Below are 17,158 nucleotides of genomic sequence, written 5' to 3'. Positions count from 1 at the left end.
TTGGTTCATTAGAGGGCATTGAGCAAATTTGATGTGCTGGACGCAATGCACCAATGGGTTCGGATGCGTGGGATATTGACAACCGGCAATGGAGGCCTGGTGTCAACTTGGCTGATCAGGTGCATTTGATGCACATCATCGCGGTCCTCTTGTTGGACAGGCGCTGTCGCGATTTTGCTGTCGGTTCAATCATACTGACGATAATATCATTCACAGTTCGTGGAATGATGTCAGCGGCAAAGCTCGCCCGCGTAATCGCCGACTTAGCCCCGAATGTCCCATACATCAGCGATGCGCTGAACTTGTCCGACTTACACCTCACCTGGCAGAATTTCGGCCACTACATTGAATGAAGCGATGCCGCATATAATGCGACGCTGGCTCCAGTTTATTCCCAACCACGCTATCAGAGTGAGAGTTGTGCTAGCAGAGGCGGCAGGTTCAGGGTTGACGTTTCTGGACGTAATAGCGAGGGCCATCTACGAGAATCCTCACTTCCCGTGGGGCCTCATCAGACGTCTTTACCCAGAGCAGTGGGACAATGCCGGGAGGACTATTCAAAGAGTTGGAGGAAACCCATACTACGGAAACCGTCGGGACCTGACCGACGTGCACTCTACCCAGTTCCGCCACCTCGCAGCGTTCTGTGATATCCTTAGGATATATCTTGATATCCTTAGGAGATCGCTCACTGGAGCGCTACCAAGGATTTGTTGAGGACTGCCTTCATGCAGAGCTCTGCAGGCACTTAATCGATTCCTATGTGCGGTCTCGCGGATGGGAAGGCGCGGACCTAGACCGGCCTACCACACAGGAAGAAATAGACCACCACGCCGCGATGGCGAGACTTTTAGCTGAGTACACGGCAAATCTCGGGGTAACGGCGCGCGTGGACAGACACCCCGACATGCCTGATGGCGGCCCTCCCCCTACCACGGACGGGCATCCACTCATTTTAATGTTCATGAGCAGTTCTATAGTTCTTTAGCAAAGTAACAAATTATTTGGAGAATACCCAACCTAATCATACAAATAGCTCAATCGTTCTATTGTTTTAAAAAAAATCAATAATTTATTTTTTTTTTAAAAAGGACCGAAAGGAGGCCATCTGTAATTTTTTTTACATCTCTCAGATATTTGCAAACGATATGGATTATTAAATTATCAGACATTTGCAGGAGTGAATGCCTCTATGGTGAGTGAGAACTACTTTGACAATAGTATTAAACGCTGCTTTGTTTATGCTTTGCACATGAGCATTGAAAGTTCCAGTCTCCCATTGTGAATGAGAAAACAGAGACTGCCCAACGCTGATGCAGAAAGATATGTTCTCCCACACAGCCACAAAACGTGCTTGAAAGCACAGGTCTCAAACTCAATTCCTGGAGGGCCATAGCTCTGCATAGTATTGCTCCAACCCCAATCCATCTGATCCAACTAATCAAGGCGTTTAAGAGTACTAGACCAGCTGTGTTTGATTAGGATTGGAGCAGAACTGCGGCCCTCTAGGAATTGAGTTTGAAACCTATGCTCTATAGCTGAGGTCAGTTGCTGTTCATTTGGTGTGTTCACAGGCAACAGATGTGACCAGACTTAAGCCAACAAAAGTTGGGTTTTGTCAGTGCTACAAAATTGGCATTCTTTTGTGTGTAATGGCCTTCATTCTACTACAAGATTTTAAATGTTTTAAAAATAGGCTAAAAGTGACTACAGAAATTGTTGGGAAAATTAAACATTACCACACAATCTCCGACATTTGTATTTAGCCTAAACTCCACAGCTCATATACAACTCTACAATCAAATTTACGAACTTCTAGAATTTAAATAAAGACTGAAAGGGTTGTATGTAGTTTAGTGCAATAAATCAGCAGCCATATTAGTATCAGCTACTAAATGATTTGCTATGTTTAGCCAGCTAAGGAAAATAAATAGTTAAACTACTCATAAATACCAAATTATTTGGCTGTTCGTTATCTGTATCCGCCAAAATGGTCATATCACGATTTGTTACATCCATAATTGTTAGAAACTCAGCAGTGCTGACATTAAAGACGTGACTGTTGTAGCTTTTTCTTTTAGTTACATGTCATATTCATTTGTGCAGATATTGTCTAAATCAGGGGTGCCAAAACTTTTTTTTTATGAAGGAACAAAAACCAAAATAGATTGAGGCTTGTGGGCCGAAGGTAAACATAGCTGCCATGGCTAATTTTCAAATTTATTAAATAATGTTTAAAAATGATAAGAAAACACTGCTTTAACTAATACGGTATATTTTTATAACCCTAACCCTATTACAGTAAAAGCAAAACAACCTAATTCATAGCAGAATTACACTAGTTTTTGCTCGTCAATGTCTTCTGCATTGTTCTTGATCCAATGAGAGAAAATATTTACATTTTTTTTTTAAATCAGATTAATTTACGTTTAATTCAAACATTTAATTTCAGCTTGCTTCTTTTGTAGCCCAGCAATAATTTTTTTTAAAAAAAGATTACGTCAAATTAGAAACGACGACCTCTTTGTTAAAGGCATTTGTCTCCAACCATCTCCATCATTCCCACTCTCCTCTCAGATGGCATGGCAGGCCAAATCAAAGGTTACAATAGGCCAACTTTGGGCATCTCTGGTCTAAATCATCTTTTTTTGGCCATATAGCTTATTTCCTGCAATAAACCACATCTCAATGGAAAAACCTCTAGTGCCTCTGTAATGGAGACCAGACTGATGCTACCTTCTGGACTGGGCTACAAAAATGCAGTACTCTCTGTACAGAATCATTTACCTCTTCTGCAACACGAGCTTGTTCATCCAGATATTCTCTGGATGTGGTTCCTGTCAAAGAGAAACAATACAAAAGATTAACTATAACTGATCCATCAGAAAGTACATTTTTGATAATGGTTCTGGTGCGGCTGGAATTATTTTCTTCATATTGTACCAACCATTCCAGTGCCCAGGCAGTGCTGGTCCATTTTTGTCTTCTGTAGAGGTTGCCAGGTACTCATGGAGCCTCCCGATCAGCTCACCAAGCTTACTCCCTCCGCCAGCCACCGGTCCGGGTCTGCAAGAAAAGACATAGATCATCTCTATAGCAACTGCTTCCCTCTGTGGTCCCTCAATACACACTAAAACACATGATAACGTTACTTTATAAACCTAGAAACCCCAAATTGCACACAAACACTAAAGGCATCAATAGAAAAATAAATCGTACGTCTGGATTCAGTCTAAAAGAAATATGTGAGGTTTAACGTTACATCAATCACAGAGTTCATAAATCTTTCCACGAGAGTTAACGTTAAACACCGACTCTTTGTTCGACTGGTACCGATAGCCTCAAACTACAAACGCAAAAACGCTAGACAAAACACTTCTTCATATACGTTGAATTTAAAAGCAGAAAATTAATTAAAACTGCGTCTGAGTTTTTAGTAGATGTTGTCGAAAAATATTAGCAAACACGACACAGTTTTTTATGGTAGTGGACGAGAGAAAAAAAATAAAGCGCCTCACCTGAGAACTTCGGCAGACATCACCTCCTCCACGTGACGCTTCAACACAACGCCAAGATTTTAGCAATAACGAGTTCCACGATTACCGTCATAAAAACTCATATTTGGCGAACCGCAAAACTCAGCCAGTTTCACCCGCCATCTTCCCAGTGGAACTTGCGCCAGACTGCTTAAAATGGCGCACCGGAAACGGCGTGCTGTCGCAACGGACGTAAAGTGATAACGTCATTACTTCATCGTATTTCGTCATAACTGCATTCGGAACCCGACTTTTTTTAGGTCGGCATGGTAGCTTTATTTAAGCACGGCGTGTTGAAAACATGATATGCATTTTGCCTGTTTATATACAACATTTAGTTTGTGCAAATGCAAGAGAATGAATTACGAGCCTGCCGTTTTTCAATACATCGGTCAAGACACATTTTGAATAATCAGCATTTTCACGATAGTTCGAAATTCCATATATTTATTTCACAAATATGGCACCATATTTTATTATAAACAGTTAAAATATTTTAAAGTTCAATGGGTACATGCACAGCTAGTGTTTTTTTTTTTTAGCCAATTTTGAACTTCCGGTAAAAGCTTAATGTTACTATTTTAAAAGGTCCCTTTTACAGCATCGATGTTGTAATGTAATCCTAATATAATCAGTTAAATAGACATAAGCATCCATTTGGTTGTTAAAGCGTAAAAAGAGACGAAAGACAGTTTTAAATGCAGATGCAGTCATTAGCAGCAGGCTAGCGCAGAAACTCCATTGAAAATACTGAGGTAAAATTAATTTCCATATTTTTAAGGAATGGCATGGAAAAATAAACTTTAATGCAGTGCTTCTTGTTTGGGTTGATACCCACTTTGTATCGTACCTTAGCCAGGCAGTAGAGATCTCTGTTTTTTTTTTTTTGTTTTTGTTTTTTTTATAAAGAGATAGGATCTTAAACACAGCGATTTTGTATGGGATGACAATTAACCGGAAGCTCTGGGGCTGGCTGACTGAAATAAAAACTCTGTGTGTATGTTGATCTTATTCTTCAATGAGGAAGTGTGCTCCTTTTTTGTGATTGTTTTAAAACTTCCGATTCAGTTGCCTATGAGAGAAATGACTAGGAATAATAAACAGCAGAAAACGATCTAAATACTCGCTCTACAAACAAGTGTTTGCATGACTATACAGACAAAGTAGAATAATATAATAAGAAAAGATCAGTTTGCAACATCAAGCAGCATAACAAGTTGTTTTTAACCTCTAAATATGAATGGAAGTGAATGAGACTGGAAGACTCTGGCCAAAAGATTCAAATGGCTGCGCCCACTCGTACGCACAGAAAAAAGTGAATACCCCATTTATTTTAGCTTCTTATTAAAGTTCAGTTTTTTCATAATATAATAATGCGTTTTATATTTACCCTACATGGTACAAGGAATATGAGAAAATGAACGGATGAATTATTTTATTTCAGCTGTAACTTAACAACAACTATAAATATAATCATGTATGTGATCCAGAGACACAGAATCTTCATGATGAGAATGATCATAATAGCTATGCAGTCGAGTTGGTTCGTGGTGAGTTAGCATTATTCTCAACGTCCATTTCATGATCTGATACAAGCCCAAGGCCTGTATGACACAGTTGTCTCTCAAGCGCTGTGATTCTTTGCTTCAGTTTTTTTTGTGTCGCTGTAAATTCTCCAAGCAACCGTGCAAAACGTGCTTGTAGAATATCCAGTGAGCCTTCTAGCCGTTCAACCTTCTCATCAGTGTCCATGACAAGCAAACCTCCCTGTGCGGTGCCTTCATCCAGAAGCCCCTGTTTCCTCAAAATCTCTCTTCCACGTTCTTCCAGAACCCTCTGAGCATCTGGATATTCGATTACAGCCTCCATTAGGTCATCCTTCGAAAGGCAGAAGAGGTCGGAGTAACCTATGCTACGAATGTTAGCCGTCCGGCGGTTTCCCATTTTACTACCCTGAATGTTAAGTATGCTAATCTCGCCAAAACAACCTCCAGCTGTTAGCAATGCAAACTGAGTCACTCCATCATCAGCAACAACTGCTAGCTTTCCCTCTTTGATGATGTACATCTCTTTCCCGATGTCTCCTTTCCTACAGATGTAATCTCCTGGACTGTACACTTGAGGACGCAGTTTTAATACCAGTTCTACCAGCAGCCCGGCCTCGCAGTCTTGAAAGATGCGAACTTTCTTCAGAGTGGTTAAATGAACATTGATAGCAATTTCTGCACGTAGCTTGTCTGGGAGATTCTTTAAGACTTCCTGTTCATCCACTGCTTTCTGATTGGTCCACAGGTAGTCGAACCATTTGATGACACGTGTCTCAAGATGGCGGCTGACTTTGCGGAAGTGCATGTAATGCTTAATAGCATCAATTCGTGCCTGAAACTCTGCCCGTGTGGCGTTCATGTTGGAAATCATGGAACCCACATTACCCACGATGGTGGCGAAAATCAGAACGCCAACAAGAAAATCGAACACCACAAACACATATTCCTCATCCCGTACGGGAGGCGGCATCTCTCCAATGGTGGTGAGCGTTAGCGTGGACCAGTAGAAGCAGTATATGTAACTACGTCTCAGAGCTCCATCCTCTGTGGATGAGATGTTAGGATAAACCCATCCATCCGACCCAAAACCTAGAGACTTCGAAATGGCGTAGAAGATGCAGGCATTCCAGTGGATAATAACCAGGATGTAGAGAACCAAGTTCCAGATGCGGAAGATGTTTGGGTAGTTGGTTCTGGTCTCCGTTCGGTTGAAGAACTCAAACATGCGGGAGAAGCGCAGGAGGCGGTTGAAGCGTAGCTGTGGGGTGTTGATGCCTGTAATGATGTACGCCAGATCTGTGGGCAGGATGGAGAGGACGTCCAGTTTGAACTGAAAGGTATGAATGTAGCTGTCTCTGAGTTTGGCTAGGTCCTTCACTAGCAGTCCTTGCTCCAAATAACCTGAGTGGGCATAAAAAGTATGTAAGAGTCTATTCATTCACACAACAGAAGAGGCTTTCACAGTAGAAGAACTTGGTTATAGGAACTCACCAGAGTAGTTCCCAAAGGACTATTTTGTTGTTGTCTTTGTCAAAGCATTATGAAAATGTAGATGTGTAAGTTATGTGAGTGCACTTTAAAGGGTCACAAAACCACACTTTTTTTGAGATGTTGGCAGACATATATATGTGCCACATTTCTAAAAACACTATTAGAACACATATATTTCACTAATACGGGAAAATTGGTTGTTTTTGCATTGTTTATAGCAAATTCGTCCTTCCGGTTTAAAAATAAATTAATAAGTTACGTTGTTGTTTGGGAAACGCACCCCTGTGTGATCGCCCATATTGCCCATGCCTAAATGTGCCACTGTCTCTATGACATAGCTTCATCTCTTTTTAGCTGTTAGAGTGTTCAGAGAGAGACGCACCTTCCAAATTATGTTGCCAACCGCACTTAAACCCCATAGAAGAAGAAGAATTTTTCAGAGCCATTTCCCCGCGACTCAAGCACATTAGGCCCTGTTTACACTGATGTGTTTTAGTTTTAAAACGTTCCACACTGGGATTTTATCTAGTATTTCTGAAAAGCTCTCCGTCCACACTGACTACACAGCTGAAAATGCACATCACATGACCGTACACACACTCTGTCATGTGCTGAAAGGCACTTTAGTGTATTCGGGTATCCAGGCTGTCAGTAGGAGCTGGAGTTCGAGTTCCAGTATTCTGCTGTAGTTTTGCCATCAACCTACATTTTATATCACTGGTAGTTTCTAGTGAGCTGGTTAGACCCTACTCTGAAATACCGTCTTAAAATGAAAGGTTCTTTATTGGCATGGTTCCATAAAAAACCTTTGAAACTTTTATTCCACAAAATTTCTAAATTTCTAAATTTCTCTGTTTGATATTGCACACTGGAAACATAATAAACAGATAACAACACTGATTTTATTAAATTATCATTCCATGCAACACACAGGAATCACCTCACATTATCATTTAGTTACTCATGAAAAAGAAGACGCAACATTAAAGTTCTAACAGTCAGAGAGTTTTACATTGCTTTTTTTAACTGGCAAAAAAGAGGATTGAGGTCCACATGTTAAGAGCTTGCATCAAATAATCTAAAAGGAGGCGTAACTCTTCATCAAAAGTTCTTAAAGAACTTGCTAGTGACAATATATTTGTTCAATATCTTCAATATATATTTAATGCAGTCAAATACTTCTTCAGACCTGACGAAAAAATAAGTGAAACATGGTTCCACTTTAATAGAATCTTGGTAGTAAAGTAGCAAAGCTTAAATCTTTCTGGGCTGTTACTGAAAGGTTAGCATTTTCTCACTACTGCATTCTTTAGCTGACATTTTCAATTCCCGGGATTTGGTTTCAAGTGGTTTTGAATTAACCCATCTGCCGAATACACAAATGCAATGCAATACAAGATGACGATAGCATAAATATGATGTCTGATGACTTTTTGTAACCATTCTTAGGGTAACTAGCAATATGTGGTAAAAGCCAGGAATTTAGAGCATGTGTGTGTTTATTTACCTGTCCTTAACCGAATACATGAATCCAGTATGTAGACGAAGTCACAAATATAGTCAAGCACTAGCCAAACAATAGGAGTCTCACTCTGAAGCTGATCAAAACATGCTCTGCGCACACAATGACAGAAAAAGGAAAGAAAAAGAGTCATTAATATACAGAGAACCTGCGGATATGCACAGGCATAATAATAATACCTGCAATTAGTAACACCTGAAACAAACAGACCAGCTCAAGAGACCATGGTTAATAATTATTAATATGTAAAGGAGTAAGAAGACAGTGAAAAGTGACACCTGGCCACAAGCAGGACCCAATTATAAAGCACAGCAGCGGCGATGAAGAACAGCCAATAGTAGTATGTATCATCAGAGGATGCAACTATAAATGTCTCCCATTGTTTCCTATGGAAAAACACAGATTGGTTTATACACAGAAAAACTTGGTTTCACTAACTGTTGTAAATGATCACAAGTAACATGTTGAATTAAAGAAGATATTAAGATTTTCTTTTGGACGAAAATACTCTTCAAACTAACTACAATGAAGTTTTCACAGCAATGCCACAGAAAAAAAAACAATCTTGTCTCCTTAAACATGGTTACAATTTACAATAAGGTTTCATTAGTTAATGTTAATTTATGTTTTCACTAACATGAACTAAGAATGAACAATACTTTCATAATACTGCATTTATTAATTATAGTTCAACATTAAATAATGTATTATTGAAATACAAATTCATGCTTATTAACATTAGTTAATGCACTGTGAGTTAAAGAGCAAACAATGTTATTTGCATTAACTTGTCAACTAAGATGAATAAATATTATAATATATGTATTGTTCATTGTTTGTTCATATTAGAAAATGCATTAACTAACACAACCTTAATTTAAAGTGTTGTCAAAAAACCTTTCAGTGAACAGTTCTTCAAAGAGCTGATTGTTTTTAAGTTTGAAGAATATTTTAATAATCTAAATGCCCTTGTTCAACTGTATAGAACCTTCCCTTCTGAGTAATGTAAAGATTCTTTGGAGGTAAAAAGTTCATAATGGAATCATCAATACTAATAAAGGACCGGCGTTTTTGACATTTAGATTATGCTTATTTTACCAAAATAAAACATGATCATGCCTTGATTTTTAATTATTTAATTAAAACAGTAAAGTCTGACATTGCTTAAATAAAAGCCACTTGCCACTTAACAGAAATAAAGTACAGTATAAGTCATGGTGCAGTGGAAAAAGAATTAAAATTGTGTATGACTCCCATGAGCTTGGACGACTGCATCAATACATCTCTGCAATGACTCAAATAACTTATTAATAAAGTCAAATAAAGCGTTTTTGCAGGACTCTCAGAGTTCATCAAGATTCTCTGGATTTATCTTCAATGCTTTCTCCTTTATCTTACCCCAGACATGCTCAATAATGTCTGGTGATTAGGCTGGCCATTCCTGTTGCACCTTGACCTTCTTTGCTTTCAGGAACTTTGATGTGGAGGCTAAAATATGAGAAAGAACGCAATCCTGCTGAAGAATTTGCCCTCTTCGGTGATTAATAATGTAATGGGCAGCGCAAATGTCTTGATACCTCAGGCTGTTGATGTTGCCATCCACTCTGCAGAAAAAAAAATCCCAAACTATGATTTTTCTTTCACCAAACTTGACTGATTTCTGTGAGAATCTTGGGTCCATGCGGGTTCCAATAGGTCTTCTGCAGTACTTATGATGATTGGGATGCAGTTCAACAGATGATTCATGTGAAAAGTCTACTTTCTGATCAACTAGAAGTCAAGTTATTATATGTTGCTCCTTCAACTGGGATCAATGACAAGACTTTTGTCAGGTAGTTACTAATGATATTAATGATGAAAATCTAAGATACAAATGAGAAAGCTAAAACGCAACCAATGGGCAATTAAAACTACATTTGAACAATTTTTAATTGCAATACTGTATTAAAAGAGTATTAGTAAACTGTTATATTCGGGTTAACAAAGTAAGTTGACTTCAGCAGAATGTCTTTGAGTCCATCACAACAAAACAGTTGGCAGACATTAAGGAGACAGTCAGCTATTACTCTAGTAACTTCTAGTTGACGTAGTCACCAATAATAAAGGGTACCTTTAAAATCTCTATCTTTGTTTGAAAGAAAAAAAAAAAGAAATCTGTATTGCCACAGTATCTATAGCTTTACTTTGTGATTCCCTTGGTGTTCCCATTAGCGTCTGGTGGGTTGTTGCTCCGTCGACTGGGTGGAGCTCGTACATCAGGCCCCCGAAATCTATCCAGGAAAGAATCAGGTCTCTCCTCCTCCTCTATCAGACTCCTGTGTGCCCATTCTCTTAGAGTCACAACCAGAGTGACCAACCTGCCAAGAGAGCCAGAGAGAAAGCCTTTATTCAGGCGTGCTGCATGTGGCACCTGTGAGAATGTCTATGTGGGATTTTGTGTAGATACTGAACCTTGACAGAGCTCCTCTTCCTCTAAAGGAGTTTCTGGATGGTGCATCTTGGGGGTCAAGAGCTGCTACTCGCTGAAGCTCAGATGAGGTGTCGTCACACGCAGACTGAGACCTGAGAGAGGAACCAAAGGATTAAGACCATGTACCTCATGGGAAACGTGCATGTTTGGGAGTCACGTTATTCTACCAAACCAGTTCGAACATACACTGTAAAAAATACTGGGTTCCACACAATTACTGAATGTTGTCCCAACACAAATCAATTAAGTTATCTTAATCGTTTTTACAAATTTAATTGGACCTAAGATAAAACAAATAAGTTGTCATAAAAATTTAAATGATTCAACTAATTTAAAGAGCCCTTATAATGGGTTTTTGAAAATGACCTTCCATGTAGTGTGTTACACAGATCAAAGTGAAGTGAAATATCCAGCTATGGCTTAAATCTGAAAGTGCACCGTGTTTAAAATGATTGATTAATCTATAAAAGAGTCGACTCTGAGTCGTTCAAATGAATCGTCAGTGTAATAAATATTTAGCTGTGTCTGCGTGATGTCGATACAGAACTCGAGCCCCTCCCATTTGTTGCAAAAATTCATCAGCATTAAAGCCCGAGCCTTGTGCTGTGTTCTTGTCATTTTTCTGATGAGTGCTTCAGCAATCTACATGCTTCCAACGTGGGAATCATCCAGCGTTTGTTAAAGGAAGGATCAGAAAAGACTATTGATGTATGAGACTTTGTCAGAACTTGACAGGAACTTTACAGTACACAGTTCATGGATCAGTTTCTTCCTCCGTTTCACAAGTGTAAGTAACTTAAGTGCGATTAAAATGGCTGCCTTTTTGTTCTCTCTAGCTTGCAAAATATGTATTTAATTGTGTTTCGTTACTTGTAACCGATGTTACAAGCAAGAAAACACAAATATCTGGTTAACTATTTATATTCTCATATTGCGTCTAAAACCACATTAAATACATGACGCATGCGCTTTGTTTAAATGTGTCTGTGAGCTCGCGATCCACTGCCGTTTGTAATTGCTATGGCAAACAGCTGTTCCTACGCATGTGCTAAGGTCATGTTTCAAAATAGTTCCACTTTTGCCACTGCGTGGATTAATACTGAGTGTGTCATTGTTTTTACTTATGGTTAAGAATAGAGCAATATGCTGGTGTTAACTGCATTGCTTTAACGCACTCCTGCATTGGGCTCACATAAATGCTCTGTACTCTGGCTCAGGGGCAGACTGGCCATCTGGCAGACCTGGCAGTTTCCCGCTTGGCAGACGTACTTTTTGGGCCGGGCTGATCATCTTCTTATGATCTGACCGGCCCATGTGACATAATCTGCAGCCCATTGGTTCGTTTCTTTATTGACATTGGGCTGACCCAATCATAAACTTCCATTTTGGGTGCGTGAGAGCAGAAGCGGCGAGCAGGCGTCTGCAGCACTCAGCGGATCGACAACTGTTGCAAAGATCAATATATTACGGTCTATTCTATCCATTTACCTATCTGTCTATATAAATATACTTTTTAAAAACTTTTCATCTGCACCAAGGCCCGTGGCAACTTCCTCCTATGCTGTTTCCTTAACCCGCAAGTCTATTTTACAAATTATATATCATAAAGAATGTGCTACTCAAGCTCTATAATGAGTGTCATTCATGTAATTTAAGATGCACTCGGTCAGAGGACAATTGCATGAGATATCATGGCATTTTGTTTTTGATCGTCAGCATGATGTAGGCTTATAGTTACAATATTATTTATACAATATAATTACAATGATATTTATACATGACCAAACTAGTGTGCAACTTAAGCAAAACAAAACTAAATATTAAAAAAATAGTATTAGTAGATCGGGCCCAAACAAATATTTGTTGCATTTTTTAATTGTTTAAGTTCATTTGATTGACTATGTACAATCTTTAATCTTTGTTTGATGTTTCATTGTTGATTCAAACATTTTTAAGCATCTATGACACATTGCTTTTATTATTTATCTTTATTAGGTTAATCAACATTAACTGTGTGCATCAGCAAGCAGTTTTTCTCATGTTCATTATTTAATATAGGCTCCCTCAAAACACACAAGCACACACAAGATGGACGTCCAGTGTGAATTATAGTTTTATTATAATAATAAATAAAAAAAAATTAAGTTTTTAATTTGTCAACTCTCATTATTTCCTACTTTTATAGAATGGGAGTTGGTAAACATATTCAAGGGTGTGCACAGATGGGTGGCATTTTGATTGAATGTAGTGGGCCGCTCTGTCCCAAAATGCCAGGGCTGATTTTTTGTCCCAGTCCAGCCCTGCTTTGGCTACTTCAACAATGTTGAAAAGCCATGGTGGGCATTTCTCTGTGAATAAATCACAACAGACTGTGTCATCAGACCAATCGGCCAAATTAGCATCGCGCTAAGGAGTGGTTTGGGAACAAATGAATCACTGAACGAAACATATGGGAGTTGTTGGGATAATTAGGTAAAAATAAATGTATATTATAAAACAATGAAAGTGTTTTTGACCTTGCATGCATATCAGACTGTTGTTGGAGACCCCCAAAACCTAAATATGACCTTTTATGACGCATAATAGGGGCTCTTTAAATAAGTAGTTTAAACAAGCTGCAAAAGTAATTTTTCAAGTGTACATAACTGATTATACTTTCAGAACAGTGTGAATATTTTTTTTTTTAACTTGTTACAAAGTATGAGTCAATTCAGAGGTGAATGAAACCTTAGCACAGATGCTGTGATCGATTAAGTTATAGGTGGATCGATTAAGGGTATCAATGAAATGAAAATATATTTATGTTACTATTAATTTGGTGTTTTTAACATGGACTATGATTCTTTTAAGGGATTTACTGTCAGCATTTAGTCCTTCCATAACCAGCTAACAAAATCAGATTTTTTTTATACTTTATTTTTATTTCTCTTTTTTTGGAAGAAAAGGGAAAAGAAAAAATATATAAATAATAAAACAAAATAATAATAATAAATACAATAACACATCATAACTTAAATGAACAGTTGACAGGTCACATATTTCCTTACAGGTCACATTAACAAATACATATAAAGATCAGTTTACACTGTGTAAAGGCATAAGTACAATCAATATCTCCCAATATTGCACATATTTGTCCATTTGTAGTTTTAAAGAAAAAGTTATCCTCTCCATATTTTGAACGTTAGATATCCAACCATTCAGATTTTGTAGGGGGTTCGAGTTGTAGCCACTTTCGAGTTACAGCTTTCTAACTGGTTACTGGAAGTATATTTAATAAATACTTGTCTTTTACCATTAAGTTGGCTGCAATATTCATTCATTCATTTTCTTTTCAGCTATTCCCTTTATTAATCTGGGGTCACCAGAGCGGAATGAACTGCCAACAAATCCAGCATATGTTGAAAAGTCCACTCCATCACCAAAAATATTCTGTATTACTTGCAATACATCCTGCCAGCATGACTGAATGGCTGGGAAAGTCCAAAATATGTGAAAATGGCTTGTTAAGTCTTCCCCACATTTGCTCCAGCACCGTCCCCTATCCTTCTCCTGTGTATGCATGCATGTTAACTTGGGGGTTATAAAGTATCTGGTACAAAATTAGATTTTAAGGTTTTGCAAATCAAAGTAAAATTGTTAGAAAAATGTCCAACTAAAAACAAAAGTTCAACAAACAATGTATACATGAAAAAAAATGTTCTAACATTTGGAAAAGATTATACTACAGGCCGGATAACATTCTGTTAAAGGAATAGTTCACCCAAATGAGTGGTTACAAACCAATAAAAAAACACTTTGAAGAATGTTGGAAACTGCTAGCCACTGATATCTATAGCTTCCAACATTCTTCAAAGTATCTTTTTTTCTGTTTAGCAGAATAATGAAACTCAAACAGGATTGAAAAAAGTAGAGGAGTAAATTATGACACTAAATTATTTGGTTGAGGGGTGCTGTGGTGGCTTAGTGGTTAGCACCTCACAGCAAGGTTACTGGTTTGAGCCCCACCTGGGTAAGTTGGCATTTCTGTGTGGAGTTTGCATGTTCTCTCCGTGTTCGCATGGGTTTACTCCGGGTGCCCCGGTTTCCCCCACAGTCCAAAGACATGTGCTATAGGTGAATAGAATAAGCTAAATTGACTGTAGTGTATGAGTGTGTAGGTGTTTCCCAGTGCTGGGTTGCGGCTGGAAGGGCATCCGCTGTGTAAAACATTTGCTGGAATAGTTGGTGGATCATTCCGCTGTGGCGACCCCTGATAAATAAAGGGACTAAGCCGAAGGAAAATGAATGAATGAATGAATATTTGGTTGATGTAGTCTTTAAAGGCTAGATCATTTAACAAGTCAACTATTTACGTTTGTTTATAACTTTGCAGAATATTATCCAACGTTCCGAGATTGTTCTCTTAAAGCTGGCAAAGTGAAATGACAAACACACACACATACTGACTTACCTGCTGAGCACACTCTCTGCGCGGTCTTGCTCATCCTCTTGAGTTTGCACAGAGAGACGATGAGAGCAGGGAGATCCCTCAGGAGCTGACTGGCCTGTCATACTGTACACACACACGTTTTGTTAGATACACATATTCTATAGGCCTAGACCATCCATTCTTCTGCCAGAACATAGTGCCTGACAGTGGCAGCACAAGAATTCCTAGGTGGTGTAGCATCTCATCTGATGAAGTTCAAAAAAAAGGAATCTTCTCATGTTCTGTCATTTTTAACACTTACTTCTTTGTGATGAGCATTTGTTGTCCTCTTTTACATTTCAAAAGACCTTCTTTGAGGCACAACATGCCAGCAAGGTTTACTCATACTTTATTCAGTAAATATAGCAAACGGAACAACAGTCTGCTGAAATATGTAGTGCATGGACGTATTTTACAGTTAGGTAGATCTAAGGTAGAACCTCAGGGTATGTTGGAGGGGTGAGGTGCCTCATGGCTCAGTCCTTGGACCAATTCTTATCTTTAACTACATGGAATAACTAGAATCTGAGATTCAGAAAAGCTTTTCCTTTAACCGCAGATAACGCTTTGCTTTACCTTTCCTCCCAGTCTGACGATGTGACGATAACTGTTTAATTGTCAGCAGGTCTGACAGACATTTCTTGCTGGATGAAGGATCATCACCTTCAACTTAGCCTTGCCAAAACAGACACTTCTCTTCAAGACAACCAGCTTAACACTTTATCACAGCCTCTCCATCAGGCACATCAACAATAACCCCAGCTAACCGGAATATTTCGAAAACGTTTATTAAAATTGTGTAAAAGTTCACATGCAACATTATTAAAATAACATTTCTGGAAGTTTTACAGAAAAACATTCTGATATAATGTGAACGTGTTAATAACGTTATAAATAATGCTCCCAGAAAATAAAATATGTGATGGAATGAAAACATTCGGAATAATGTTATTCTAACAAAAGATAACATGAATACATTTCAGCTTGGACATCATAGTTGTATTAAAGTGATATGATGGCCAAGTATGGTGACACAGTACAACAGTACAGTACAGACAATATGGGCACACACACAAAATACAGGAAGCTATTTGCTGTGATGCTAGGGAGGTTTATAGTCCAGGGCCTCAGTTGTGGCTACTGATGGTGGAAGATAGCACTACTTGTCCATTTACCTCTTCTTCAACTCCTGTCGACACTGCTATATTACAAACCTAATTCAAGCTCTGTTTTCTTTGCAGACCCCACAACCAATTCTGTTCAATGCTAACTTACAGCAATTCATAACTAGGATTTAGTGGCTGATTCATATCAATTTGAATGACCTCATTCATAAATTTTAGTACAATCTGGTCATCCCTCAATGAGGCATAGGGTTAAGGCTGTGATTTGGGGGCAACTCCACCTTTTTAAAATCCTACATTTTATAACAATTAACTCATTTGAATTTGTATAAATTAGCCACTTTTCTGACAGTGTGTAAAATAGTTATGTTTCCTATTGAGATCGGGTTGGTTCTGCAGATTTCCTCATACAGCATTAGTAGGATCAGGCGCTTCCTATCAGAGCATTTTATCAGAGCAGCCCTACACAGTTTAGTTCCATCCCTGCTTCAACACACTTGCCTGTAGGTTTTAAACAAGCCTGAAGGACTCAATTAGTCAGATCTGGTGTGTTTAATTAGAGTTGGAACTAAACTGCAGAGCTGTTTGGCACCCCTGCCATACAGAGTGCAACACAGCTTTAAGTGAATGAAAACCTCCAGCTGAGGTTTAAATCGGAAAGTGCGATATTTATTTTTGTTTAAAAATATAGATTTTTTTAAAATAAAAGATTCGACTCGGAGTCGTTTAAATGATTTGTCGTTCGTTCCGCATGAAATATTTCCCGACCGGTTCTGGTAAAACGTGAACACCCCTTTCCCTTTAAACGCTAGCAGGGTGCAGGTGTGTGCGGGACTGGTCATGACTGAAGATGAGCGAACATTAATAAGTGAACGTTCTGGTGATTAATGCAATAATCTACTCTGGAACAGGGAATTCGTCAGTTGTTTGTTACAGGAAGCATCTGAAAAGACTATTGATGTAAGGGACTTTGTCAGAGCTTGACAGGACATTTATC

General features: G+C 38.5%; 2 protein-coding genes across 3 annotated transcripts in view; both read right to left on the bottom strand.

Moving 5' to 3' along the window:
* LOC130229055 (transcriptional regulator ATRX-like) overlaps positions 1–3,680 on the bottom strand; it is a 42,396-nt gene extending 38,716 nt beyond the window's left edge. For both annotated transcript variants that reach the window (XM_056457647.1, XM_056457648.1), the window contains exons 1-3: positions 3,519–3,680; positions 2,948–3,066; positions 2,788–2,837 (exon numbers count right to left, since the gene is read on the bottom strand). In XM_056457647.1, the coding sequence (XP_056313622.1) occupies positions 2,788–2,837; positions 2,948–3,066; positions 3,519–3,538 (189 nt within the window). In that variant the 5' untranslated portion in view covers positions 3,539–3,680. The remainder of the gene's footprint in view (positions 1–2,787; positions 2,838–2,947; positions 3,067–3,518) is intronic.
* A 1,374-nt stretch (positions 3,681–5,054) lies between these two features.
* Positions 5,055–15,172, bottom strand: cnga2b (cyclic nucleotide gated channel subunit alpha 2b). The gene is made up of 6 exons (XM_056456885.1): positions 15,020–15,172; positions 10,548–10,658; positions 10,280–10,453; positions 8,375–8,482; positions 8,082–8,188; positions 5,055–6,484 (listed from the first exon to the last, which is right to left on the bottom strand). The coding sequence occupies exons 1-6, from the start codon at positions 15,118–15,120 to the stop codon at positions 5,064–5,066; spliced, it is 2,022 nt and encodes a 673-aa protein (XP_056312860.1). The 5' UTR covers positions 15,121–15,172; the 3' UTR covers positions 5,055–5,063.
* Positions 15,173–17,158: the final 1,986 nt, after the last annotated feature.

This window comes from Danio aesculapii, chromosome 5 (genome assembly GCF_903798145.1).
Source record: "Danio aesculapii chromosome 5, fDanAes4.1, whole genome shotgun sequence".
NCBI classification, from domain to species: Eukaryota; Metazoa; Chordata; class Actinopteri; order Cypriniformes; family Danionidae; genus Danio; species Danio aesculapii.
Note: the sequence above shows the minus strand (reverse complement) of the source record. Positions and strands in the feature narration are given on the sequence as shown.